The 27,995-nt window shown below is 31.8% G+C and overlaps 5 protein-coding genes across 15 annotated transcripts in view; 3 read left to right on the forward strand and 2 right to left on the reverse strand.

The window, feature by feature from the left end:
* The window catches only part of bdg (bedraggled), a 51,153-nt gene extending 50,221 nt beyond the window's left edge, over window positions 1-932 (reverse strand). Inside the window, exon 1 of one of the 3 annotated variants that reach the window (XM_067356194.1) lies at window positions 792-932. The gene's annotated coding sequence lies outside the window, so the exon portion shown is untranslated. Of the gene's footprint in view, window positions 1-294; window positions 511-791 lie in introns of those variants that run through there. The other 2 variants (XM_067356193.1, XM_067356195.1) reach the window with 2 other exon arrangements.
* On the reverse strand, window positions 578-6,058 carry Acat1 (Acetyl-CoA acetyltransferase 1). Of its 4 annotated transcripts, XM_067356215.1 has the most exons (10): window positions 4,679-5,132; window positions 3,969-4,115; window positions 3,768-3,882; window positions 3,378-3,571; window positions 2,848-3,138; window positions 2,557-2,745; window positions 2,319-2,476; window positions 2,064-2,180; window positions 1,519-1,718; window positions 578-1,259 (listed from the first exon to the last, which is right to left on the reverse strand). In XM_067356215.1, the coding sequence occupies exons 1-10, from the start codon at window positions 4,703-4,705 to the stop codon at window positions 1,255-1,257; spliced, it is 1,443 nt and encodes a 480-aa protein (XP_067212316.1). In that variant the 5' UTR covers window positions 4,706-5,132; the 3' UTR covers window positions 578-1,254. The 4 variants fall into 4 exon arrangements, with proteins under 4 accessions (XP_067212316.1, XP_067212315.1, XP_012229098.1 ...); XM_067356214.1 differs by lacking the exons at window positions 578-1,259; window positions 4,679-5,132 and adding an exon at window positions 5,971-6,058 and having other exon boundaries at window positions 1,377-1,718; XM_012373675.2 differs by lacking the exon at window positions 578-1,259 and having other exon boundaries at window positions 1,377-1,718; window positions 4,679-5,140.
* Window positions 5,598-9,988, forward strand: LOC105676081 (Death-associated inhibitor of apoptosis 2). 3 transcript variants are annotated; one of them, XM_012373678.2, is made up of 9 exons: window positions 5,598-5,733; window positions 5,837-6,076; window positions 6,225-6,357; window positions 6,504-6,674; window positions 6,772-6,950; window positions 7,217-7,369; window positions 7,602-7,747; window positions 7,831-7,982; window positions 8,296-9,988. In XM_012373678.2, exons 2-9 carry the CDS (start codon window positions 5,900-5,902, stop codon window positions 8,484-8,486), a joined length of 1,302 nt encoding a protein of 433 aa, XP_012229101.1. In that variant the 5' UTR covers window positions 5,598-5,733; window positions 5,837-5,899; the 3' UTR covers window positions 8,487-9,988. The 3 variants fall into 3 exon arrangements, with proteins under 3 accessions (XP_012229101.1, XP_012229102.1, XP_067212322.1); XM_012373679.2 differs by having other exon boundaries at window positions 5,649-6,076; window positions 6,507-6,674; XM_067356221.1 differs by having other exon boundaries at window positions 5,651-6,076.
* A 549-nt stretch (window positions 9,989-10,537) lies between these two features.
* LOC105676083 (death-associated inhibitor of apoptosis 1) lies at window positions 10,538-16,929 on the forward strand. Of its 3 annotated transcripts, none has more exons than XM_012373683.2 (3): window positions 12,656-12,890; window positions 12,986-13,104; window positions 13,584-16,929. In XM_012373683.2, exon 3 carries the CDS (start codon window positions 13,629-13,631, stop codon window positions 14,550-14,552), a length of 924 nt encoding a protein of 307 aa, XP_012229106.2. In that variant the 5' UTR covers window positions 12,656-12,890; window positions 12,986-13,104; window positions 13,584-13,628; the 3' UTR covers window positions 14,553-16,929. The 3 variants fall into 3 exon arrangements, with proteins under 3 accessions (XP_012229108.2, XP_012229106.2, XP_012229107.2); XM_012373684.2 differs by having other exon boundaries at window positions 12,656-12,857; XM_012373685.2 differs by lacking the exons at window positions 12,656-12,890; window positions 12,986-13,104 and adding an exon at window positions 10,538-11,104.
* A 3,090-nt stretch (window positions 16,930-20,019) lies between these two features.
* LOC105676082 (baculoviral IAP repeat-containing protein 7-B) lies at window positions 20,020-27,989 on the forward strand. Of its 2 annotated transcripts, none has more exons than XM_012373681.2 (3): window positions 20,020-20,393; window positions 24,539-25,361; window positions 25,519-27,989. In XM_012373681.2, exons 2-3 carry the CDS (start codon window positions 24,573-24,575, stop codon window positions 25,927-25,929), a joined length of 1,200 nt encoding a protein of 399 aa, XP_012229104.1. In that variant the 5' UTR covers window positions 20,020-20,393; window positions 24,539-24,572; the 3' UTR covers window positions 25,930-27,989. The 2 variants fall into 2 exon arrangements, with proteins under 2 accessions (XP_012229104.1, XP_012229105.1); XM_012373682.2 differs by lacking the exon at window positions 20,020-20,393 and adding an exon at window positions 24,024-24,296.
* The last annotated feature ends 6 nt before the right edge of the window (window positions 27,990-27,995 follow it).

Below are 27,995 nucleotides of genomic sequence, written 5' to 3' on the forward strand. Positions count from 1 at the left end.
TCTCTGTTCACTTCACGTTTTACATCGCACGCTCGCTCTGCCTATCGAATTCTCGCGAGAGGAACGGATTTCAGACAAATTCAGACAGATTCGATGTCTTCGACGAAGTGCGATTCGCGCTTGACTACGAATTTCGCGTTACCGCTCAAATTTCTCGTCGATATATTTGCCAAAAATCACATCGCGATAATAGATAGCGCGATCGCGAACGTCATGTGAGGCACAAAATGCAATCGACGTGCACTCATTGATGTTATGAGAGCTAGTTTTACGCGCTTTGTTGTTCGTACTTACGTTGTTCATTTACTTCGAAACGTTTGCCACGTTCACCTCGATAACAGAACCGGGTCGGGTAGCGTGACTCACTGGTGGCGATTCGCAGCAGCGCGTCGATGAACGTGACGGATTTTTGTATTCTTGCCTTACCTGCATCCGCGGCGTCAATGCGAGAAATAAGACGAAACGCTGATCGATAATGGAATCGATAATGAAGATGGAGTCATGCGTTGATAGTCTAACTTCAAAAGCATTAAGACACCGAAAAAAAGTTTTTTCATAAATAATTAAGGACAATCTCTTTTTCTCTTTCTTTTTTATCAATAATCGATTTTTATAATGCGAACTCCAAACGCAAAGCACTCACAAGACGCGCACAAGATATTACTTGCCACCTTCGCGATTCACTTTGAAAAAGAACGATTACTTGTCTTTCTTTTTCTCATTTTTTCACTTTTCTCTCTCGTACTTCACTCTACTTCTTTCTCTCTCTCTCTCTTTCTCTCTGTTCTTACCTTGTTTTCTCTCCTTCTCTGTCAACTTGTTTCTCTTCCTTTCTCTCTGTCAAGTTTATTTTCCTCTTTCTTTCTTTTTTGTTCTCCCCGCGTCTTTCCTTTTTTTCGACCTTATCTGTCAATTTTATTCCTCTTTCCCCCTGTCGTTGTACCGAACGCGTGCCACGTAACCGCTCTGCGAAAAGCAAGTACTTCACGGTGCCCGCGTAAGGTACGCACTGAGGAAGAACGATCGCCGACGAGCGCGCAGACTGCGAGTTCATACATTCACCAATTCACCACCGATCAACGCACCCACACGCACGCACGCGCGAATGGCGGGAGGGAAAGAGCGGAACAGGTCCGGTCTATTGTAGAGAAAGGAGGATCACTAACAGCGGGAGAAAGACGTAACGATCGTAGGGAGAGAGAATAGCAATGAAAGAAAAAGATAATGCAAACGAGACGGACGGCAAGATCAAGATTATTCTGCAAATATCATTAACCTACGTAACACTTATTGTAAATATTGATTTTGAAAATGCTATATTCGTTATATTAAATAATTTTCTTACAAATTACACAATCCAGAAAAAGTGATTTTTAATATGCTTCATATATTGCAATAAATTAATGAAGTTGATAATAATACGAACTTATTATCAATATATATCTTTTCTTGAAACTAAGTCATTAAGTCTTTTTTCTAACAAATCAACATCTAATCGATGTTTGCATAAATACTGACCTTCTAAAAAAAGAACTGGTATGTCATACTGATATAATTTAAAATACCGTTCGCTTCCTTGAGCAGTGATGTCAATTTCTTCTAACTGATAACGTCCAGTGAAATGCAAATGTAATTGGTTTTTTAGAACTTCACAAAGTGGACATGGATTTTTCGTATATAATGTTAATTTTGGTGGAAAGGATGATACTGGATGATACCTAAAAATCAATTAACTAACGTATTAAAATAAGGAAATATGTTTGAACAACAATATATAAAAAAGATATAGTATATGATAAGAAAATATAACTTTTATCATATTCGCATTTTTTATAAAAACTATTTAATATTTACATATCAGTCGAAAAATATAAAATGCTATTTTATATATTTATATAACTGTATTATAAAAGTATTATAAAATTCCTCATATTCCTTTATATAAAAGTCCTTACAAACAAGATTCAATATTATTCTAACATTAAGCATTTCATAACCCCATGAAGTATTTAATGATTTATGCAGATTCAAATAACAGTCATGATTGCCATTTGTAAACTTACAATTTCTCAATCAGAATCGATGATGCACCACCGCCTCCATTGCAAATTGATGCAATACCCTTTTCTCCAGCTTTAAGAGCATGCACCAAATGTACTATAATACGTGCTCCCGACATGCTGTAAGATTTATATTTGTCATCAATTGTCAATATATTAATTTTATAGTATGATAACTAATCATTGTGGCAGTAAAATATTCAAAACATTACATTAAAATATACAAAATAACAGAATATATTCAATCAAATAACTTACCCTATAGGATGTCCAAGCGAAACAGCACCACCATGAACATTTACCTTAGCAGGATCAATATCGAGTAATTTCTGATTTGCCACAGCTACTACGCTAAATGCTTCATTGATTTCCCAAAGAGCTACATCATTTTTGTTAACTCCAGCATTTTCAAGTAGCTAAAATAATGCAAAGAAAAGACTATAATATAATATTGTTTTTACTCCAAATAACATGCATTTATTGACAAACAATTTACCGAGGGCACTGCAAGAGCTGGTGCGATTGGAAAATCAATAGGATCCGTTGCAGCATCTTGAAAAGCAACAATTCTAGCCAAGGGCTTAAGATTCAGTTTTTGAGCAACCTCGCTGGTGGTTAAAATTAATGCAGCGGCACCATCATTTAAAGTGGATGCATTTCCAGCCGTTACTGTACCATTTTCTTTCTGCATACATAGATATTAATACATATAAAGAAGATATATATTTCTTATAAATGTGTATTATAAAGATTATATAGATTATTTGTACCATCTTGAATTTATTACCTGAAAAACTGTGCTCAATTTGCCAAACTTTTCAAAGTTAACTCTTTTATATTCTTCATCCTCGCTGAAAATTACATCTGGTTTGCCTTTCCTTTGAGGTACATTAACAGGCACGAGTTCATCTTTAAATACATTCTTTTCATACGCTGCTGCACTGCGTTTATAACTGTTGATAGCATATTCATCTTGTTGTTGGCGAGTAATATTCAATTTCTTAGCTGTGTTTTCAGCACAGTTACCCATGTGACATTTATTATAAACATCAGTCAATCCATCAAATACGATACCATCCTGTCAAATCATAATATTAAAAATATTAATTACTTATGAGTAAAAATGTATATATATATGTACATATGTTATATATTCATTTTTATTTATATTGCCTGGTTAAAGCGATAAATTAACAAATATTTATCACTCTGCCCGACTGGTCTTGGGCATTATGCATAATGCCTTATTCATCACTTTGTCCATAACATATACATTACTATGAAATATTCACAAAATAGAGTATATTATATAAAAACCTCAAGTTTTACTCCACCGTATGATGTTTCACCACGTGCTAAATAATATGGTACATTAGACATAGATTCCATGCCACCAGCTAAAACAATTTCTTGATGGCCACATTGCAAGGATTGAGAAGCCAGCATAACACTTTTCATACCACTTGCACAGACTTTGTTTACTGTAGTACATATTGTTGATTTTGGAAGACCTAATGACAAATGACATAATAACACATGATAATTTTATCAAAATCTATAATTAACTCTAAATTATGATAAGTGTCATATTTTATTTACATTATTTTGTCAATGTTTTATTAATACAAGAACATTTTTTGTTTAAAAAAATTACTCTCTTATTATTATTGTAAAATTTATTAAATATAGATAGAAAATTTACAAGACCTGAAAATAATGCAGCCTGTCTTGCTGGTGCTTGACCTAAGAAACCTTGACAAACATTGCCCAGATATACTTCTTTAACCTGTTCTTTGGCAATACTAGCTCTTTCAACAGCTGCCTAGGACAATAACATAATCATTAGTTATAACATTCAGTGTTCAATATAATTAAGTATTAATAACAGTGTTCTTGTCAAACTCTTACTTGGACAGCTACGGCGCCAAGTTTGGTAGCTGATATGCTTGATAAGGAACCAAGAAATGAACCCATTGGAGTTCGCACAGCACTGACAATTACGACATCGTTCAATTTGACTTTGGAACTATATAAACGCCTGTTCATGATATTCATCTAAAAATGTTGGTCTTATATTAAAATATTCCTTGTTCTCCAAACTACACTCTATTGTTAAAACTCTATTGTTAAACTACACTCTATTGTTAAAAATTTTGATATTCTATTTTGTATTCTATTTTGTACTCTATCTTATGTGCTGTGATTATAAATTGATAAGTTGTTTGCACACAATAATTTAAAATAATGATAATATATTCTCAAATTCAGACATATGTTATACTGTTTTCTAAATTACTTAATAGTTTAAAGCAGACTTTAATTGTTTGTGTTCATAAAATTAAAAATAATGAACGTGAATAAACAAAACTACACAATATATCTCATAACTATCACATCTAAAAATACTATACATATAAAAATATAACACATATTCGATTAATGAATAGTAAAACCTAATAGTAAAAATTAAACAATCTTATCAATATTTTTATTATTATTATTATGCAAAAATTAGTTAAATATATAAAATATATAGTACAATATGTCATAATCATAATCATGTTTCAAAAGACTAATCAAAGAGATATAACTATGATAATTAATTAATAATAACTCACCTTAGTTAATCTCATTATCATTGCCATAATTAATAAATAACAAGTAATACTTTTTACTAAAAAAAAAAGAACTGTACTACTGTGCGATCACTGTGAGTATACTATCGGCGCAAAATGGTGCCGTAATGATACGAGAATTTAACCTTTGCTCCGCACATATGTAAATATCACTTGGCATATCTGTACATTATTCAAAAAGATATGTCTCTATTTTTAATATATATCTCTATTACTTTCTGTTTAAGAATAATATTTTTATTTATTTTTATTATAAAGTATATTTTACATGTTTATTAAAAAAGGCATAAATGTGGTAAATTTATGATAAAAAGTAACCACAAATTTTTCAAAAAAATCATATGTTTATTGCGCATGCCCAACACATGACATTTTATGGAGAATTTACATTGACTGCGTTGAGAAAACACTGTCGTTGTAAAATCATTCCATAAAGGTTTGTTCGCGTCGTATGCCCCAACATGCTCCAATACGCTCCAATCTATAGTATACGTGAAGTAATACTATAGATTGGAGCTTAGAACCAGAGAGAAACCTGAGAGAAACCATGTCGTCGTTTTTCGTACGACGCTTTCTCTAGGCTAGAGACCCTAAAAGAAAAAGACTCTTTAGGGTCTCTAGCCTAGTAAAAGCGTCGTACGAAAAACAGCAGCGCGGCCCCTCTCAGATTTCTCTCTGGCTGCATACTTATGGACTAATTGCACCAATCACAAGCGATTATTACTAAACAGTTTTACAACTGTTGTGTTTTTTAAACGCAGCCATTGGCTGCGTTCCGAAATTCACTACCAGTACTGAAAATCTATAATATACGTAACGTAAAATATAGATTTTCAGTACTAGCGGTGAATTCGGAATACGGCCATAAGGTTTGTTCTTTATAGCTGAACTGACTGCACTAGTTCATAGTTTATCTTTTTCCCTCCACATTGGAAGGAGAAAGATAAACTCTGAACTAGTGCAGCCAGTTCAGCCATAAAGAACAGACCTATTGTGTACGTTCAATATGACGTTTCTCGCAAAAGCTGAATTTTATTGTATGTACCTACTAGCCGACTTCTTGTCAAACTATATTTTGTCATAATCTGCAATCACCTAATTATCTTTTTGATCCATACAACACGTGCAACGTCAATTAAGGATAAGGAAAAATTGATATCGGAATCAAGTTTATCGGAACTCAACACGTGTGTCAACCAAGTCATGGATAGAGAAAATGCAACAATGTCGTGTACTACAAGTAGTCAGAAGGAGCTTCAAAAAAAGTACCTTACTTTTCAGCAAAGACTACAGACGTTTGAAAATTGGCCCTTAACATCTATCATCTCTCCACAACAATTGGCTTCAGCAGGATTTTACTATCTGCAACATAAAGATATGGTAAGTTTTGATAGATATTGATGCTGCTATAAAAATTTATTATCTGCTTTGAGCTACCCTCATATAGAAATATTATTTAAAAAAAGTTTCTACTACATTATTTAATAGTAATTCATTATTACATACTATTATTTTGTACAAATAACAGGTGGAATGTCTATATTGCAAAGGTGTCTTCATGAATTGGAAACCAGGTGATGATCCAGAAAGTGAACATAAGTTATACTTCCCACATTGTGATTTTCTGAAACAAAAACAAGAAAAGGATGATACAGAAAATGGTATTACTATTTTAATAATACTTAAAAAATCACAAATGTTTACAAATCTTTAAAGACATTTTTAAAAAACATAATTACAAATTTTACTGTAGTTGAATGTATTAGATTTAGAACATATTTTTATTGCGATTGTAATTTTATTTTAGCAGAGGTGGTTAAATCAGAAATCAAAAATTTATCAGGCTCATCAAGATATGCGCCACCTAAGTATCCACAATATGCATTACATGAAAGAAGATTACAGACTTTTACAGATTGGCCGAATGAGGTTAAGCAAACTCCAGAGATGTTAGCTGAGGCTGGATTCTATTATGTTGGTCAGTCTTATCTTCATTTCTTTTTTAAGTGCATATCAAAATAATGTTTAATGAAATGTTTACTCTAGTAGCTAATTTTATTGTGCATTTGCTATAGGACCCGAGGACTTTGTTAGATGTTTTTATTGCGGTGGAGGGTTAAATAGATGGAAACAAGAGGATAATGTATGGAAGGAACATGCACAATGGTTCTCATATTGTGGCTTTGTAAATCTTGTACAGGGATCTCAATTCGTCAAACGTTGCGTAGATAGTAGGACACCTTTACATACTCTGGTAATTCATAAATTCAAATCTTTTCAATTTATTAAGTATTATATTCGTACCATATAAAATTACCGTTTTGTAAGTCAAAATTAAAAAGCTAATTTCTGAAAAAAATCGATATATATAATAAAAAATGTGTATGTATCGACAGGTTGAATATTGGCAATTTTATACGATACAATTTAATCATACATATATATATATATATATATATATCTATATATATCAATTATTCTAATTTATATATGTTTATAATACTGAAATGTAATATGCAGATTGCTAGTTGTATGGGATCAGATTCTACAGAAGTTAACACCATAAATCCAGTTTCACTTAATGTACCAACAACAAGTACAAAGGTATCAGTTTTACAATTTAGCGAGCCAGATACATTAACTGAAAGGCTAACACATACTGATTTAACAACGGCAAGTAATGATTTAATTAACTTTATATATGTAATAATAGATTACATTTTAAATCACCAACAAAGATTTCGTCTCAACAATGTTTTAATTTATTTCATCAACACTAGAATTTAATGAAAAGTATCTATTCTCAGTGTCGATAAAAACAATATAAAATATTTATCGGTGATTTTAATGTATATCAATTTTATAATTATATAAATATAATTAATTTACATCTTTTTCAATATAGAATGAAATTGAAACTGTATTAAATACAGTACTCATTAGTAGAGTAAAAGAAACTCTAAAGAGACGGCAGGAGCTTGGTGAACCCTATATGAACGTTGAACAATTCATAGAAGATGTTCTAGCTGATCAAACCGTGGAAAACACTAAGTATTTTATCACAGCATGATGTGTATTATATATAATTGAAAATTGAATCATTGAGTCATTAAGAAATGCATTTTTCTCTTTAGGTTTGATAGTAATTCTCCGGAATTAATTTATTTATTGAATCAACTTGTAACAGAAATGGCTGATATTTCCACAAGTAAAAATACACCAGAATCTGATGCATTGTTGAAAAGCCAACTCAAGAAGAAGGAAATGGATAATAAATCAGATATCAGTGAGTAATATATAGATAATGCTATATATTATGATTTAGTATTATATACGATTTACGAAGCCAATCACATGTCATTTTTCTTCAAATTTGTTTTATTTTTATTATATGAAATATTACAGCCTAAAATGAACCTTTGAACTTTATCAATACAAATTTGTCACTGAGATTAACTGACAGCAGATCTCAATACAATTTTCTTTTGTTTGAAAATTATATTTCATATGCACTCAACATCATATGCATACATAATCTAATTGTCGAGAAAGAGACACGCATATATATATTAAAAATAGCTCGCATTATTTTTTTTCAGCATTTTTAGAAGAGGAAAACAGAAAATTGAAAGAAGATCGTTTATGCAAAATTTGTATGGATTGTGCACTAGCTATAGTATTTTTACCTTGTGGACATTTAGCAACATGCTCTAATTGTGCACCTATTCTCACGAATTGCCCTATGTGTAGACAAAGGATTCGTGGTTGTATCCGCATTTTTTTATCTTAAATCAAATTATAAATATAAAATAGATTTTCGAAAGAACATGATAAGATAACTCTAATTCAGAAATCACATCAAAGACTTGTTTTTCTATTTAAAGTTGCTGCATTTTATATAAAGTATTTATTATGTATATATTTTCTGAATATTTTTTTAGTTCGGAAACTACAACAAATTGATATTATATAGTAATATACTTCAATAGATATATCTCTTATGTGATAATTTAATTAAAATATGACAATGTTACTGTTATGTTTGAAAATATGTTTATATTAGTAGAAATATTGCTTTTATTTTATCAATGACAATATTTATATATTGTAAATAATACCAAAAAATGGCAGAAATATAATAATTACGTATATATATTTAATTATAGTGCTTTGTGGAAGAATTAAATTAGAACTATATAATAGTGCTATATGGAACAGTTAAAATAGAATATATAACATCCATACATTCTTTACAGATGCTAAAAATATTATATAGATTATAAATAATTTATTTGTCAAAATATATAGAGTAAGCTTAGTTACTTGTTTTTATAATTTGGCAGTTTGTAACGTTTCAACATGAACCAAGCATTAAGGCAGGCCTTAATCTGATGATACAATTAGTATACTCTAAGAAAAAAGAATAGTGTTGTATTAAAACAATTAAGTCTTTGGAAACTTGATAATAAAAGAATGCAGTTGAGAACATTGACTTTGATGCAATTGTTCTACAATAGTTATCTATATAATGATATCAATATCTATTTTGCACTATCAAAAATTTTTATATAGATAAATGCTGTCATCATTGTTGGTATAGCAAATGCTTTATTGGTTATTAGATCAGAGATAGATCTGCAGTATATTTTTAATATCTTTGTAAAAGCAAATAAAGTTATAATGAAAAATGTAATTGGGTCAAACCACAAAGTATTAGCGGACAAATATTTTTTTGATAATTATAACTATATGATAATATAAATTATATATTATAAGTTATATAGTGTGTATATAGATTATTTTTTGCTAGGTTTTTGTTGGATTTTATATTATTCGAAACAAGTTCATCAGAACATGTACAACGGAGACGTAAGGTCTGTTCTTTATAGCTGAACTGGCTGTACTAGTTCAGCTATAAAGAACATACCTATAATCTCTTCACTGATATATCCCCACCGCACGTGATAAAGTCTATGTAAAATTATCGTGTATCTCGTGCACAAGATGTTATATAGAGATGAAATGTTCAATGTTGTAGATATCTCAGTGTTACTTTTAAGAGTAAGTACCAATATCACAAAGGTAATTTATCAAATAGCATCATAAATAATGTACACAGATATACATATTAATTTTTAGGCTTTACAGTGAACTTCAAAATCATCTTCTTAAATTTCGAAAAAATCTAACTTGCAAATAATTTAATATCTTTGCGCATATTTTATCTAATACAAAATAATATAAATGTGATATATGTAATATTTATAAAATAAAAAATCCGGCAGTTATAAATGAGTTACGTAATGTATTAAAAGTACTTTATGCCCAGTTTACGATCACAAACAGTATTATAAGGTAAAAATTTATTTGCAAAAGCGATGTCGTGTGTGCACGCGCATTCTAAAATAATATATAATTTCTATATATTAACAATAAATAATATATTTTTTTTTTGAGTCATTCTTTGATTCGTGAAACACAACGTGATTTACTGAACATAAAATTTTATCAAGCACATTCCGCAGCATTTAATTATACTGACTCAAATAATACTCCGATAACAAGATATTTGATCGCACTAATCTAATCGGTAGTTTCTGGTTACATTTCTCAACATCATTCAATTTCTGTGATTACTGTTAAATTTGTTAACCAATTTTTAATTTTTAATTAATTTTAATCTATAATTAATAAAGCTTTAAATTACAGTTTTTGTAAAAACAAAATCAGCTATGTATAAGCTTTATAAGTAAAAAGATCGTATTTTGCAATTATTGCTTATAATTTGTTAAACGTTTCAAAAATTAGATAAATTTTTAAATTTAAAAGTAGTAGCCGTTCGCGCCATTTTTTTTTGTATAATGATTATTCACTGATCAACCCTCTGATTCACATCTGCCTCAGGACCATCCCCTTCTCTATGGTTCAACATAATTGTGTGTGTGCGTATGGTGAATGTATGTATATGGTTCGACTCATGTATAATTCATGAATAAGAGATTCCTGATTATTTTTCAGGTCTTTATAGACGCCTTTTTTCTCCCTTGCTTATATCAAGCAATGCCTAAAAACACCCTTTTTCATATTACAACGGTCACTTAAGCAGTCCGATCGTTATCTTGTGATACGTTACAATAGAAAGCCAAAGCAGAGACTGCCGCAGAGCTTCACAAGCGAGTGAAGCGAACGGAACGAGCTAACGTTGATGAACCTGAGTGTCATAACCCAAAGTGAAACGAGCGCTTTTGCGCGAGTGACCTCGTGCGCTAATCAGCTATAATTCTTATCAATCGACAGGAAGAACAACTTCGGTTTTATACCATCGATAATAGTCGATCAAAACGTGTCAAGTCTCGAGGGTTATCTGCGGCTGAACTCACATAGGCGAAACATCTGTGACAGGAGTTGGTAAGCCGATATCAGCCTTATCAGTGATATGTCCTGCGCAGACAAAATTACGGGGAAGATATAAGATTGCACTCCCCTCTTTCTCCCCTGTTATCGTCGCTTTATCACTGTTATCTGTCGCAAATTCTTGCGAAAGATCGCAATATATATACTACACACATTTTTCTCTTTCTCTCTCTTTCTTTATCTCTTTGTGCTGCGCGACCACACTGTTTGTTTTATTTTTGATTTTCGCTTTGATCGTGAAACAGGAAGGTAGCAGGAGGATGTAAATAATATAGAAAACATGCATGGCACCGTGCGTGACGCATGATGGCGTATTTCGCTCTTTCTCTTTCGTACAAAGGCACGGCTTGGCACATGAAACCCTCTCCTCTTTCATTCCGCTCGTCGTAATCTACATTTGTCTCTTTCTCTTTCTCTCTGTCTCTTTCTCTTCTACTCTCTTTTTTTTACTCTTTCACCGACTGTCTCAGACTTCCGTTGTACTTTGAGATCGTTCTTAGAACCGTAATCATTATTATCTAGCATTTCCACGAAGGGAAGCAGATGCGAGGCTTCGAAAGAATATCATTCATGCTATTGATGTCATTATTCGTCAGCTGGCTTTGCTTATCGACCCAAAGAACCCGTCGAATGGGGATATAATCTGGGGGTTGTGAACTAATCTGGGGAATGTCAGTTTAAAATTTTTCCATAGAAACCTTTATCAATGTTTTAATTATTAAAAATTGTGGAATAACAATTGTATATAGAATGCTATTGTGGATAGTAACAGATTCGAGCGATACTGTATCTTATCTTAACGATTATTTTTAATATCTTTTTTTAGGAACTTTAAATACTGACAAAAGTTTCATACAATGTAAAATATCGTTCATTAAGCTTTATCGTAAAATTACTAATCTATAATTAATAATGCAATAATATTGAACCACAATAGTGACACAATCTATGTGTGACGAAGAGAGCGAATATAAGTCGGTGCTTAAGACGATTTTGAATATAAGAACGGACTATGAATACAGCCCATTGTCCTTAAAAAATTGCGCAAGCATACTAATGAGATGTTTTTGAGTAGTTGTCTATTGATTTGGTTACAATAATGCTTTTATCAAGTTTCTGCCAAATTTTTTAAATGTTAAAAAGTAAAATCTTTTCCAAAATGGAAAAAAATATTTTTTGAATAGAATTCTATTTTTATTAAAATTTATTTTTCAAAAAATTTATAATTTTTTTAAATTTTATGTTTTACCAATTTTAACATTTTATCACATGTGTGTGTCAGTCTATTAAATTTCTTCAAATATATGTAAAGCTTCAGTAAAATTGAATTTTATGAATTGATAAACTCACAATTCTTTTTCTCCTACGCCAAATTACATCATATTGCATAAGAATCAAGAAACATTGCCATTAATCGATTAATAGATATTATATATAATTCCATGTATATTACACAACAGCGCTTAATATTATTTATTTCCTGATATATTTATGACGCACGAAAATACTGACGTAATTCTTCTGATTTCCGTAATTATTAGAATCCTCACATTCAGGAAGGGGAATAGTACATTTTATAGAAATGTTAGAGATTTCAGTGTCAGTAGGAAAGTGCATGTCTTACTGTGCGATTGAAATTAATTATTACTGTTGCTCCAGCAACAGTTATTGTTCGCGTTCGAAAACAATAACTGTGAACTAAAAATATAAAATCACATAAGTGTTGACGGGAAGAAAAATAGCTTTTGTATTTGTATACTTATTTCACATTTAATTATTTGTTTGTATATTATTTTGAATAATTAATATTTTACAAATTTAGGTAACATATCCCGAGCAAGAAATTTGTATGATATATCGACCGTAATATTGCAGGTCACAGCGGAACAGTGTTATTATATAGTGTGTGGCACATCTGTAGGACACGCTTTTCGTATTAAAAAATCGCGAAAGAAAGAGACAGATCGAAATTATTTTCTAAAGCATCTCTCAGGGTAGGTAGATAGATCTATTCTACACGCGTGCTTGTATGCGAATAGCAGACGGATAACCACGTTGCACCACTATTCATAAATTTCCACTTCGTGACAAATCTCGAATTCCAGAATTTCTGAACGATTAGGAATTTCCAGACACACTTTTTACCTGCATAGAAATAAATATCTCTACTATTTGAAAAGTATCGCATATTAAAGTTCGTAGATAATAGAATGTTGAAGGTCCCCAATATAAGGTCCCCACAATGAGTCATGGGCGTTAGAAAAATTTGGATTCTTCGTATTTATTAAATGGATCACTGGACTATGTGATTCTTTTTGTTTAATTTATATTAAATTTAATCTTGAAATTTTTTATGTTTTTTTATGTATACCTCAAGCATAAATATTTATATTTGCCATTATTATTCAAGTGCATTCGAAAAAATTATATGGGAATAATTTTTAAATAAATTTTGTTTATCTCCTTTTTTCAGATTTCAACTTTCCTTCAAACATCCCTCAGAAAAATAAAAGGAAGAATGACCGCAGTTGATTATTCCAGATACGAAGATTTAAGAGGGAATTTAAATCATCTATCGCATTCACCAAAGTCAATGACGTCTGACGTAGTAGATTACACTGATTACCGATTCGAGATCGCAAGAGTGGGCAGTTTTTTCAATTGGACCGTGCCGTTTATGGAACCAAAGAAACTCGCGGCTGCTGGATTTTATTACACCGGTGAAAAAGATACAGTGAAATGTTTCGAATGCAAATATTTTTTAAGCGGATGGCAGCAAGGTGACAATCCTATGACGGAACATCAACGGTGGTCCGCAAGATGCCGTTTCGTCCGCAACATCCCTTGTGGAAATGTACCGATTGGCGTTGATCCTAAAACAATTCCATCATACAGTAGGGGGAAGGATATATGCGGACTCTACGGTTTGACATACAAGCCTAATTCCGGTCCGGAAAATAACCTAAATACAGAAGAAGGAAATAAGATGAGTTCTAATACGAACTTCCCCGGAAAGAATCCTGATACCAAGATTGATGTTTTTTTCGACGCGAAATCGGACACCAAGAGTACAGTTGAGGTCAATGATATAATAGGTGTTGAGTATCCTAAGTACACTTCCTACACGGAAAGATTACAATCCTTTCAATCATGGCCTAAAGAAAAATCTCAAAAGAAGGAGGACATGGCGGCTGCTGGTTTTTTTTACTCCGGAGTTTCTGATCGAACATTTTGTTACTATTGTGGAATAGGTCTGATAAATTGGGAGCCATCGGATAATCCGATAAATGAACACAACAAATGGGCTTCTGAGTGCCCATTTATAAAATCCAAAAAGGTACAAACAAAGAGACAATCGACAAAAAATGACGACCAATGTGTACCTGAAGCGAAAACAGAAACGGACTCATTGCGCGAATCAAAAACTTCTGATTCATCGTAATCTTCAGTATTTAAACATAGATATCATAACTGACCCGTCCAAAAATTTTCTCTAACCAAGCCAAATCTAACCAAGCTTGGTAACAAGCCTCTATTATTACAATAGAAGAACACATCTATAGCTTATAATCATCGTACGAATGACAATCTATGCAAGTCGAGTCTATGCTAAATGGATCGTTCTATTGTATTAGTCTTAACCGTAATAACATTGATATATTTTGACGTACACTCCGGTATACTCCGGAGCGGTTAATAGACGTTTAGTTTTTTAAATGACGTTTAATGACATGACTCATTATAACGTATCAGTTTGTAGATATTCACGTACATTATATTATGATGGTCAGTTTTCATTATAAAATTCTTAGTCATATATATAAATATAGATTATGAAATGATATTTTAATGTTTAATAAATATGCACTAAATATTCAGGTTTTCGCCGAACGCATATGGAAAATATTTTATTTATCCATCAGTACTACCGGTGTATCATCAGTATTATAATAAATAACGTATATTTACGTTAATATATGTAATAACTATATAATAACTATATAATTTCCATAATAAAAATTAACATTAGATGAGAATAATGAATAAATTTAAGAAAATTTTATATATTTGAATACTTTAATTAAAGTCCTAATTGAAGATTATTTCTGATAAGTTGTCCGCATCAATTCATAACAAATTTTATTTATTAAATTTTCTTAAATTTATTTATAAATATTTATAATAATTAATAAAATATTTTCCATATTTATTATTATTTTCATATATTACTCTCTAAATTTTTTGGAGTGAAGTTTTTATTCTAATCATGGAGTCTCTGACCAGTTCACTCCATGTGGTGTTAGCGCTCCAAACTTCATTCCAACTTAAAGTGAAATCGCCTTCTCGTTGGTAATGTCAGAACCGGGGGAGGTTCTGTACGTTCTGTATTTTGTACGTAGTTCGAAATAGTAATTATCCCATAATCGGGAAGTAATTGGGAAAGTAGTTAATTTCTATCGAAAACATTAACAAAATCCCAGACAACACGCATGTCCAAAATCTTTAAGATACTTATGTCGAGATATAAGACATCTTAAATACGTAGACATCATGTCGAAAAGATGTCAAAAATGACGTTTTCAGACGTCCCGATTTCACTTTTTCGAAAAATGAAATTTCACTCCACTTCGACTGGCAGTATTTTCGTCATTACTTGGAGTGACTTTTCATTCCAAAAGAGTGAGATTTCACTCCAAGAAATTTAGAGAGTATATTTTCTAATATTAGTTCCTTTATGTAAATTGACAAATCCATGTGTTACAATTTTACGATTACGTAATATTGATGTACTAGGTGTTTAAAATGCAGTTTATTTATTTTTTGCTTGAAAAACCAAAATAAAGATAACTTAAATTAAGAAACAAAGAAAGACTTCTAGTACCAAATAAATAATTTAATAATTTAATAAATCGTACAAAAAATCTAAAAAAAAATAATTTATATTTGTCGTAAAACTTATAATCATTCAGACATTAATTTTATTCATACCATTATGATTACATACATACAGAATTCCTTGTAGCGATAAATAAAAACAAAGTATTTAATGCATTTTATATGAATATGTACAATGTATATTATAACGCTTTTGAATACAAAAAAACCTTCAATATTTTATGACTTTCTTTTACAATTTTAAAATAATTTATATGCACATTTCGTAAGTTAGTTAAAGTTTTGTGATAAAATATCTGATAAAACTTCTTATTTTTTATCGAAAATTTCATCAATTATTTTTTATTTAAGAATCGTTAGAAGAAACAGAAATTCTGCATATGTGATGTTTCATTATATATGCCTGATCATAGTGATTAGATAAGATGTGTGTGATTTGTATTATATAAAGATTTTACGATAAATAAGAACTAACCGTTTTACAGAATTATTAAAATAGATATTAAGAGTCCGTAAAATATTTATTATAAATATACCAGAGATTTTTTAATACAGACCGAAAAAATTCTTCGTATTGTAATATAAAATTTTATATAGAAAAGTTTAAAAAAATTCACATTTTTTTTGTTTAAAAAAAACTCGATGGCATTAACGAAAGACAAAACATATATATCGACCGTTTAATTATGTTTTAATTATAATACTACACTACATCCGTCCAAACAAGATAATTTATTCCTACTTATATGATATCATCATTTATTAATGCAATGTGACACAATGATGATGCACTAACCTTGTGCTGAGTTTTGTAAACGGATACCAAAACGCTTTAAGTACGCAGAAGAGCGATAAGTAACGAAAATGAAAAAGATTGTAATATTTTTTATGTAAGTGAAATAAAGTTTTTTGTACTTCATAAATTGCTGTTATATCAATCCAATTTACGTGTATGCACATAAGGGGCATAAGTATAAAAAATTATATAATTTTACTTTCTACTAATTTCTGTTAGATATGATTTATATGCACATATGCTAATGAGCATTTCCCTTTGAAATGTTTTGTAATAAATTTTTTTGTTTGTTTTTGAACGAGCAATTATTTTTTTCTTACATTCCACTTTACAAGTATTAATATTGGCTTCATATTTACTCAATTGTTAATTCTCGTTTTGTAAATTATGTGTATTTTCCAGAAAAGCTCATAGAAAGGTGCAATATTCGTCACAATATTCTTATCGCATATAGTTTTTATCTACAATTAAATTTAATATATTTTTCCAAATATGACTAATTCGTCGACTATTATTGATTTATTTAAAAAAATGTAAGTAATGTGAACTATATATCTGATGATTTGGTACTTGAAATAAAGAATTTATAAATAACAAACTGTTGATAATCTAAATAGTTACATCTCATTAAATATAAATAAATTGCATTTTATTCATTTTGTTTCTAAATTCATTCGCATAGGTGCATATATTTTTTACTTTATGGAATTCCATTTTTTTGAAACCGTGTAATAACTATAAAATTTCGGATCAGATAGTACCTTTTCAAACGTCCTGCTGTTTGATAAATTGCTGTGAAAAAGTGGCGCCGGACCTCCGGTATTTTTCAAAGAAAAGGACTTGTCGAACGATTCATAGTATGCGTCTGAACCTGAACCGGAATGATTTGACTCCACATTCCGTCCACATTCCATCCACTTTAAGATCCGTCGTGTACAGTCTCATATGTTCTGTCCCGTAGATATAAGTTCATTCATAAAATGTGTACTTCTAATATGCTAAAATTTTGCCTGGTTACTTCACCATGAATGAATCCTGTAACATATAACTGCATGTTAGCTGCTCCGTTCAAGCATATTTATTCATATACAGTAATAATTCTACATAATGATACGCAGGTAAATTGCAATTGATGCAGTAAAACTATAACGACTATTGTAAGTTTTTCCCGGAAGTGTGACGGTGAATAATGATGCATTTGAAAGGAATGCACGCGATAATGTTCGCAGCAGCATTTCACACGGTTCACAGATACCACACAAAAGTCGAATATCTTTTACACAATAAAAAAATTCTTTGCAATAAATTATTATTATTATTATAAAATTCATTATACATTAAATATTTTACAATGTTGTAAATCTTTTTTAATAAGTAAAAATTTAAAAATTAAATAATATGAATTTATTTTCATTCTATATCACATTAATATTAAATTATATTTTGTGATTAGAATTTTATGATCAAGAGTTTAAAATGTAATTTTCTGTGCTTACAACAAATGTAATTTTCTGTGGTTAAATCTGTAGTATAGAATTTGTAAATATGTGGTATAGTTATAAAAAACATCTTTTAAAAATCATTATTTGATTGTATATCATCTAAACTGCGTAACCCTAATAACTGTATATTTCTGATGACGAGATAAATTTCGGAAAAACCATTTAACATGATCCAATCAACAATACACGTGATAAAATTTAATAAAGTTATTTAATAAAGTTTTTCATGCAAATTGCAGTAGCTGATTGCAGACAAATTGCTTATTCCTGAAGTAATCTCCTAAGCAGTCTATTTTTCTTAAATTAATCCTGCGGATCCTTTTAGAGCATAACCGAAATCTAACGTTTCCAAATCAGAAACGTTGGGAAACAAGTCCCTAGAGATACTTAAGATAGTTGGACATTTAGGATATCTCAGATATTTGGAAACCCCTTGGTATTCCAAATTCTTTTAATGGCAGGAAGTGTCAAATAACACAAAAGAATACAGACCCACCGCATTGCAACGCGGCGGGATGTGCTCGATAAAGTAGACTTTGTATAAAAGAACTACCTAAGTTTGCTTCTCGGTATTGAACCATATCGTAGGCATGGACAACGAAACCCACGCTTATTATCGTGGCATTGCGCGGAATTCCAATTGCGATAGCGTTGCGTGAGAGTTTGTTCGTAACGCGCTTGAGTGAAACCAGCATCGGCGACCTTTTGCTCGCGGCCTTCTCTTCCCGTCGCCATTGCTGCTCATGCTATAGGACGTTAATGCTCGGACGCGTGTAAATGCCAGACCTATCAACCGCGATTCAATGTTGTAACTAGGCCTGATAAGAAAAAGATCCTTCGAGTCCCATAACGACCTTCGTATCTTCTTTTAGGGAAAAACTCTTTTTTCTTTGTAGCTTATCTGTATTATTTGTCCGTTATGTTCTACAAACTTAAAAAGAATTGAAGCGAACATTTTGTATTCCAAATAATCATGGCATGTTAAAATATTATGTATCTAAAATTAACCCTTAATCCCGACTCATGGGTCGTTTTCGACCCAAGCGAAATTTCAAAGTGCTGTAAGGTACCTCCATTTCTTAATAACAAACTATATAAAAAAATAATTTTTATCGAAATATTATAATTGGGACTTCAAGTTGAAGGTTGAAAGAAGCTCCATGAATTTTTTCAGATTTTTTAAAGCGTTTTTACTGATCCAAATAACGCAAAGACGCAAAGCAACCCATGAGTCGGGATTAAAGGTGCCGAAAAGAACCGTCGGGATTAAGGGTTAATATTTGAACGAGGAATTTCGAGAATAACCCGTGGATTTGTTCCGTAATTTACTGATATTAAGCACGTAACAAAAGAATCATACATTTCATAAATAAAACAAAAAAAAGTGCATTATGCCCATTTCCATCAATATAGATTAATTTTAATCTCAATTCAACTTACTCTTCATCTTTTTCTAGTTCTAAAAATTAGAAGAAGATGAAGAATAAGTCGAATTGAGATTGAAGTTAATCTATGTTGGTGGAACCGGGCATTAATCTCGGATTTTGCTCTCACCACACGAATGTTGCTAGCTACATCGTTGACTGTGAGCACTGTGAGCGACCGCGGAGGAAGGGGATAAGGAAGGGAAAGCACACCGTGCGCAGTACGATGACGCCGCTGCTATAGTATATTCCGTACATTCGACATTTTATCAGGAACGCCAGGTCATACATAACAGTCGTTCGAGCCGCCATATTGCATTTTTGCTATAGTACAGTACCAACTATGCCAATGCACGCTATAGCTTAACTTCTGTGCTTTGTCGAGTCTCACGAATTTCTCACGAGCCGTGAGCACAACGTATGTGCCGTTCGTGTCTGTCGGACGTGATCGTTGTCAAGATTCGTGACGGGGAATTGTGTTTTTCGAAATTTGTTTAACACGATAACACAAGAACATTCACGTAAAACACATCCGCGTAACGAAGAAAAGAAAAAATAGCGAATCGAAGGACAAAGCTGTCGGGGAAGCTGTTGGAAAGCTGTCGCGCAAGAACAAATACATTACGGTTCGCATCCTATTGCAGCTATCAGGCCAAGTTGATCGGGTACGTTTTTCATCGATTGCACCCCGTTTGTTTTTTAATAAATAGATATATCCAAGATTTCATACCTTCCTTTCTTTTCCTTTCCCGTACACCCATTTAAGCATGTATTTTCCATTTTCGTCCTGCTTGCGTTACGCAAAAGTAGAACACGCCCAACGTGAAAAAGTACTCAAGATTAAAATAACATGAGTGAGAGGAACAGTTGATCGTGATAGCATCGATTGATAGCACTTCAATTCAATGGGCATTTGTTTACAACACTCCTTATCGGCATTTCTTTAACGGATGGTCAACGGCGTCGCTTATCTGATATTGTTGGGCGGGTCTGTATTTGTGTAACATAATCTGTGGAAAGCAAATAATTCATTAATAACAATAATTGGAGACCTACTAAACAGACTTCAGAAAACAAATATGAATTGTGTAAGAAAAGTATTGGTGCGAAAATATGTCTTACTTTTATTCAATGTTCTTTACAAAATTATATATAAAAATAGATCCTTTTGACTTTAATTTGTTTTCAATTAAAAGATTTTTTTCAATTAAAAGAGATTATGTGTTGCCAAACAAAAATTATATAATCATAAAGACGACTTTAACAAATTTTTAAAATCGATCTTTAATAATGTGTGAATTATATTGGATTAAAATATATCAGATATAATATAAAATTATTAGAAAATGAGAATTTTATTATTAGTATGATACATTAAAGAAAAAAATTAAGCTAATAATAGAGGTACTTGAAACTCATTATATTTTTTTTGGTACTTGTATAATTTACTCAAATAATTCACCAGATAAACATGACTCTCACATGCTGCTTTTCTTTATCTTATTGTTGTTTTCTTCTTGCACAAAAATCTAGCAAATGTTGGCAAATTGATTAGCAATCTTATTCATCATTTCTTTTCTTTTTCCATTGCTTTTATGAGTTTCACAAGTTTTTGAAAAGCCTTTCTCTTGATATGCCGTGAAATTCCTTTGAGACTTGGAAAATAACCTGAGCGTTCAATGACTTCAAAAATTCTAGGATTTCTTACTAGGTTTTATTCGGTCCTTAACCTTATGTAAATACCTAAATTATGGACTTACGATGTTCTTGTACAAAATTCTTCGAATATCCATCATTTTGTATTACGTTTAATGCTATCTAAAAAATGCAAAATTTGTTACAATGTGGAAGTTGACATTGGTATCGGTCTTTAGTTTTTTGATTATACACTTTGCATTTTCTTGTCAGCTTTGTGATCGGATAAAACAGATGCGAGAGGAAACTTTCTTTTGGAATTTACTCTATAATGTCCGATTCCACCAATGTAGATTAATTTTAATCTTGGTTCAACTTACTCTTTACCTTTTTCTAATTCTTAGAACTAGAAAAAGATGAAGAGTAAGTTGAATCGAGATTAAAGGTAATCTACATTGGTGGAAATGGGCATAAATGTTTTATGTGGATTCTTGATTAGATTAAGATTTTATTCTGTATTTTTGGATAAGATGAGATAATACCTTTAATAATAAAGGACCTTTCTCAAAACAGATAAACCTTTCTCCTGACATGCTGGAATTCCTTTGAGACTTAGAACATGAGCGTTAGTTTGGATTAACGCTGGCAATGGCTTCAAAAATTCTAGGATTTCTTACTAGATTATATCCGATCCTTAACCTTATGTAAATACCTAAATTATGAACTTATAGAGTATAGAGTAATTTCCAAAGGAAAAGTTTTACGCTGTGATGTCATTTTGCAATTCGCTCGGCGATAAGTAATATAAGCACATGTTTATAATACGAACGTGTACTTCGAACGTTTTGATGCGTCATTCAGCGATATATCCGGCTGTTATAAAACATTGAGACGAGTTTCAAAAGAATTTTTTCATCAATTGATTCGCCTTTAGCGATTAATCGATTTTAGCGAAATCGGCCAATAGTCATCGAATTCCATGTAATCGAAAATCAGAATCTCTTAACTTCAAGGCTAAAAAATGGATATTGAGTTATCTTATCACATGTTTTTTATTCGAAGGTTGTGATATTAAAAATTAAAAAATTACGATGTAAAATGTATTTAAAACATTTTTTTGTTAAAAAAAATCTACTTTGAATTGATCAAAAAGACAATATTGCTTATGGAATTTTTCTAAAAGTACTAACAGTACCTTGAACATTTTCAGTGTCTCGATTTTGGGAGACACTTTCTTGAAGGAAGTGGGTGTTTCCGAGTTAAATAAGGAGATAAAACGCCTCTTGCTCATTCAGAACAAATATGAGAAATACATATGTCAGTGTTACTGAAGATTAGGGTGTTGTCAGTGTGTAATAGATGACTCGTCTCAATATCCGACGCACACATTGCTTCTCTCTGCCGTCATGACTGAGGCGTTTCTTTTCATTCTATAAAAGTAGACATTTCTGAGAAGGTTTCTGAGACAGGAATTCATTGGAATTTATTACGGATCTTAGATATAGTACTGTAGCGACGTTCCATGAAAGAGCACTCAGCACTCTCTTTCTCTCTCGCAAATATCTTCATTCTAACATTATAAAGATTCTAGCTAGTATTTATTTCGTATTCAAACACGTGCAAATCATCAATGTTTTTGAAAGAAAATATTTACGATTCAAGTACCTTAATATAAACGAAATTTTGCATTTTTGTTGAGCTTTCCAATTCTCGATATTCTCCGATAAAATTTAAAATGCGCTAAAAGCGGTCGATTCTTACGTTATCAATTCTCTGAAACGCCACATTCCATGTAACGTAATAAGAACGAGAATAAAGGCCACATTGCGTTCTATGTGTTCGATGTCGCAACGATGTATTCCTTTTGCGTGTGTTGGTAACATACGGAGGAAGCGAATTCTCCTTATTCGCGTACAATAACAGCTTCGTGGGTAGAAAACCGCTATTTGAGTGTATACATTATTTGAGCATATGCACTTTGTGTAGAACATATGTGTACGTCTGAAATCTTGCGCGTGCAGTTGAGCAATAAGCAGACGCTGTTCCTAGATGGCAGGACCTTTCTACGCAACAATTTCCTGTGCACTCGAGAATCACGTGAACACTTTAATATCTCAAGTTAGGTTAGGTTAGGTTAGATTAGAAAAGAAACGAAAAGTGTGGATACCTCTTAAGTTCGATGTGCAACATGCTTTGTGATTTTTTGCCTTTTTGCTTTTACGTAAAGGCATATTTTTCTTCGGAAGTTCAGAAAGAAGAAATTGTAAATCACGATGTTTCTTGACTCCATACGACAAACACATAAAAAGCAAATTACGAAAGGCAGAGAGCAAGAAACAATTATACAAGAAGCACAATAAGTCCTGTTCTTTATAGCCGAACTGGCTGCACTTATCTTTCTCCTTCCAATGTGAAGGCAAAAAGATAAACTCTGAACTAGTCAGAGCTAAATCACTCTTATGGACCTTTCGTTGACTGTGTTTGCAGCGCCGTCTATCTTACCACAGGGGAGATCGGTGAACTAAAATTTAAATATAAGTGTAAAAAAATTGTGAAAAACTAATATATATATATATATATATATATATATATATATAAATATATATATATATTTATATTTACATACAGGCATATATATATATTTTGAATCGGGCGGGTTGGGCGCTATATTAATTTTTAGTTCCTTGTAGGTTCTGTGGTAAGATAGGTGACGCTGCAAACACGGTTAATACAAAATACACGGGAGTTGATCAGCCCTGGAACTAGTGCAGCCAGTTCAGTTATAAAGAACAGACCTGTTATAGATCAGACCTTAGAGTGCCTGCGGAGTTTTCTAAGTTTTCTTTTTTTTTAATCATGTCGAGTCATGTCGTTTCATTCGTTTGGATTTTGTATAATTGACTATATTGGTTTCATCAGTGCATAGTGCAAAAGTAAGACAACGTCTTAAAATTAAGTTGATAAAAAGTACATTTAAATTTGCTAAAATGCTGGTAGAATTTTCTGGAGTTTTTCTTTTTACAACACCCAATTGGAATTATTAACAATCTATAAATATAAGGAAAATTAGATTTATTTTTTGTATTAATAATTAGTTGATATACAAATTTTAATATCACTTTTTATTATTTCATGAAATTCATGTGTCTATTGATATATTGTCTCTTCTTTACAGGTTTAAAGGTAAAACAAAGCAATATATTGAAAAGATGACTGAATGCATTGAACGTTTCCTCAGCCCTTCGGATTGTTTGTTACTGAATTCACAATTAAAGTCCGATTTATTAATTAAAGAAGCAGATGAAGTTGACAATATTGATTACCGATTAGAGTGTGCTCGTTTGAATAGCTTCAAGAACTGGCCATGTCCATGGGTAAAACCAGACAAACTTGCAGCATCTGGATTTTATTACACAGGTGATAGGGACAAAGTAAAATGTTTTGAATGTCAAATAGAAATATGCCAATGGCAAGCGGATGACAATCCAATGGTCGATCACCAACGGTGGTCTGGAAAATGTAGATTTGTACGTAATATCCCATGCGGCAATGTACCAATTGGTACAGATCCCAATACTGTTCCGGAACCTGTACCTAAGGGAATAGATGTATGCGGACCTTATGGTGTGGTGTACATGCCTTTTTCTGGTCCAGATAATGACTTACCAGATGAAATGACATTCGACTTTGGAGAGCTTAGTGCAACAAGACCGAAACACCCTGAATTTGCTAGCTATGATGACAGATTACGTACATTTGAAACATGGCCTAGAGCAATGTCGCAAACTAAAGAAGAACTAGCAACAGCTGGTTTTTATTACACAGGAAGCGGTGACCAAACATTGTGTTACCATTGTGGAGGAGGATTAAGAGATTGGGAACCAGAAGATAATGTTTGGGAGCAGCATGCCAAGTGGTTTGATTACTGCCCTTATCTGCTCATGGTCAAAGGAAGGGATTTTGTATCACAAGTTACTAGAAGAACATATTTCACACCGGTAAATATTTTATCAAATATTTATCTTTAACAAAATATTTGTTTTATTATTTGAATTGTGCTATTTGTGTCATTGACATACATTTGTAGAATATTTAATGTATGTAGAATATTGAAATAGGTAGGCTGAGCAAAAATAAAATTTGGAATTATTTCAGGAAACTTACAATCCACCCGAAAATGCTGAAGTGGTGGTCGAAACATTAAATGTGAAGGTTGATGAAAGTCTTGCTGGTAATAGCTCTCAAAACTCGATTACCTCAGACGACACTGGTATTGAGAGTGCAGGATCTAGTGCAGGATCCAGTGCAGGATCCAGTGCAGGATCTATTGCAGAATCTACTGCGGAATCATGCGAGGGCAGCACCGAGGGAGAATCTACTGTCAAATGCGAGAAATCAGTCGATAAGGATGCAAGGATGTGCAAAATTTGCTACAATAGAGAATTACGAATGTTATTCATCCCGTGTGGGCACTTGTTAGCATGTGCAGAATGTGCGAAGAATATGAAAATATGCGGAGTTTGCCGTAAGCCTGTGACCCTTACCGTACCAGCGTATATCCCATAGTGTCTTTATCCTTGTGATAAAGTACCTGCGAAGTTCTACCGTATTTTCTATTCACCATCATTGAAGACTGATAGCGATCGGTTGTAAGCAAAACTAAATGACATGACTCATGTAACATACCGATCTGCAGGTACAAACTAAAATCTTGTCGAACGTTAACTTTACATTTCGATTTTATTGGAAGAGATTATTTCGCCATGACACTGATATGCTGAATGTACGTTGTGATTGTTGTACGAGTAAATAGATGTTCCCATATTCGATTGTATATATGGATATGTAATCAGTATCTCTTCTTGGCAAAAGCTGAAGAATAAAGATATATGTGTAATCAGTATTATAAAAATTGTTAGTTGTGTATGAAGCACACATACGTAACATATCACAAATTCCAAAGAATATTAAAACATACATTGTACCTGCAACGGATCGTTGCTATTTGAACGTTTTCGATCTCGTATTGTTTCTAAAGCAATGTTTTGCTGAAAGAAAGCAAAGTGGCATCGATGAACCAACAAAGATAAAACCGTGCCATTGTGCAAGAGTACAAATAGCAACATGACATGAAGTCTAGTCATTAGTGTTACGTAATGTTGAATAATGAACATACTTATTTGAATTATAATTGTGTATCGAAAGTAAATTATGATTCTATTTCAAGGGAAGAAAAATAAAAAGTTTTTCGATATAAAATCTCTACTAAAAGAAGAACAGTAAGAGCCAGACTTGATACGAAACACGACTATATATCAACATCTGTGCTCTAGTTCTTACTATCTGCTTATTGCTTTCTATTTGTATTCTTGCACAATGCTTTGTCTTTGTTATTTTATCCGGTGTCGCTTATAAAGTTTTTCACATAAGATCACTATTGTATAAGTAAACCTTAGACTTGATCATTTTACATAAAATCAAAGTAAAAAAAAAAAAAAAAAAAGATAAAAGATCGAGTGATTCATAATACGACTGAACATAAAATACACTTGAATGCAATTGAATACATACAATTGGATTGAGTTGTAACAGTCAAGATTCTAAGTTTGTATCAAACACAAATACGTTCAGTGGAATATAAAACTGCATTGCAATTATTTAATATATCTAATTTATCTGGAAAATACTTTTTTGTATATATTAGGTGCGATTGAAAGAAATTGGTGTGTTTATACGCAGATATGTACACTGATACAGTGATATAAGAGTACAATTTTTCAACATCAACAAACTAGTACCTTCACAACGTTGAACTAAGTTATGTAAATGCAACTTCCACATTTCAAAGATGATTTCACATTCAAAAAGCGTAATGTTATAATTCTTTTTTTTTCTTATTTTCTAATTGATTTTGACATACAGCAATGATTATTCTGATGAAATTAAAATTGTAACATTTTTCTCACAGTGATTGTACTGAAAAATTTTAGCGTAAAGGACCATAATACACTATACCATAATGAGCTGTATAATGAAACAATATTACAATATTTTATTTCGCTTTACTTTGCGAATGTATAGAAGTTATCATCTAGGGAAGTTGGGATAGAAACGTGCGTTATATGTATAATAATCATCTGAAAAATAGTTATATTAGTGTAATAATCATTCTTTCAGTCTCTTTTGCATTAACACAAACAGAGTTTATGATGTATTGTTGTATTTAACGACGGGAAGAACTGAAAGCGAGTCCTGCATTTTTTTTGGTAGTAGTTCTTGATACACTTTCCCATTATTATTGTTCCGTCACACCCCACCCAAAGTTATTCTGTTCTATCAAGTACACAATTCAATGTATATTTTTGTATGTTAATTTCTATACTTTACGCGTGCATCACACACAAATGCATATTTACGGCAGAAATATTTTCGTATTCGATGCAAACTTGGAAATATATAATTCTTTTTATTTTTAGATACTGTGCGTTTGTAAAGTGCATTTGTGTGCGTTTATATTTGAAAGCGTGTGTACCCCGGGCAAAATAACTTTGATATAATGCTGTATATAAGACAGTAATACTTATAATTGATAGCGATAATATAAAATAAACTTTCTTGAAAGTGTTTATCAT

This window comes from Linepithema humile, chromosome 5 (genome assembly GCF_040581485.1).
Source record: "Linepithema humile isolate Giens D197 chromosome 5, Lhum_UNIL_v1.0, whole genome shotgun sequence".
Lineage (NCBI taxonomy): Eukaryota > Metazoa > Arthropoda > Insecta > Hymenoptera > Formicidae > Linepithema > Linepithema humile.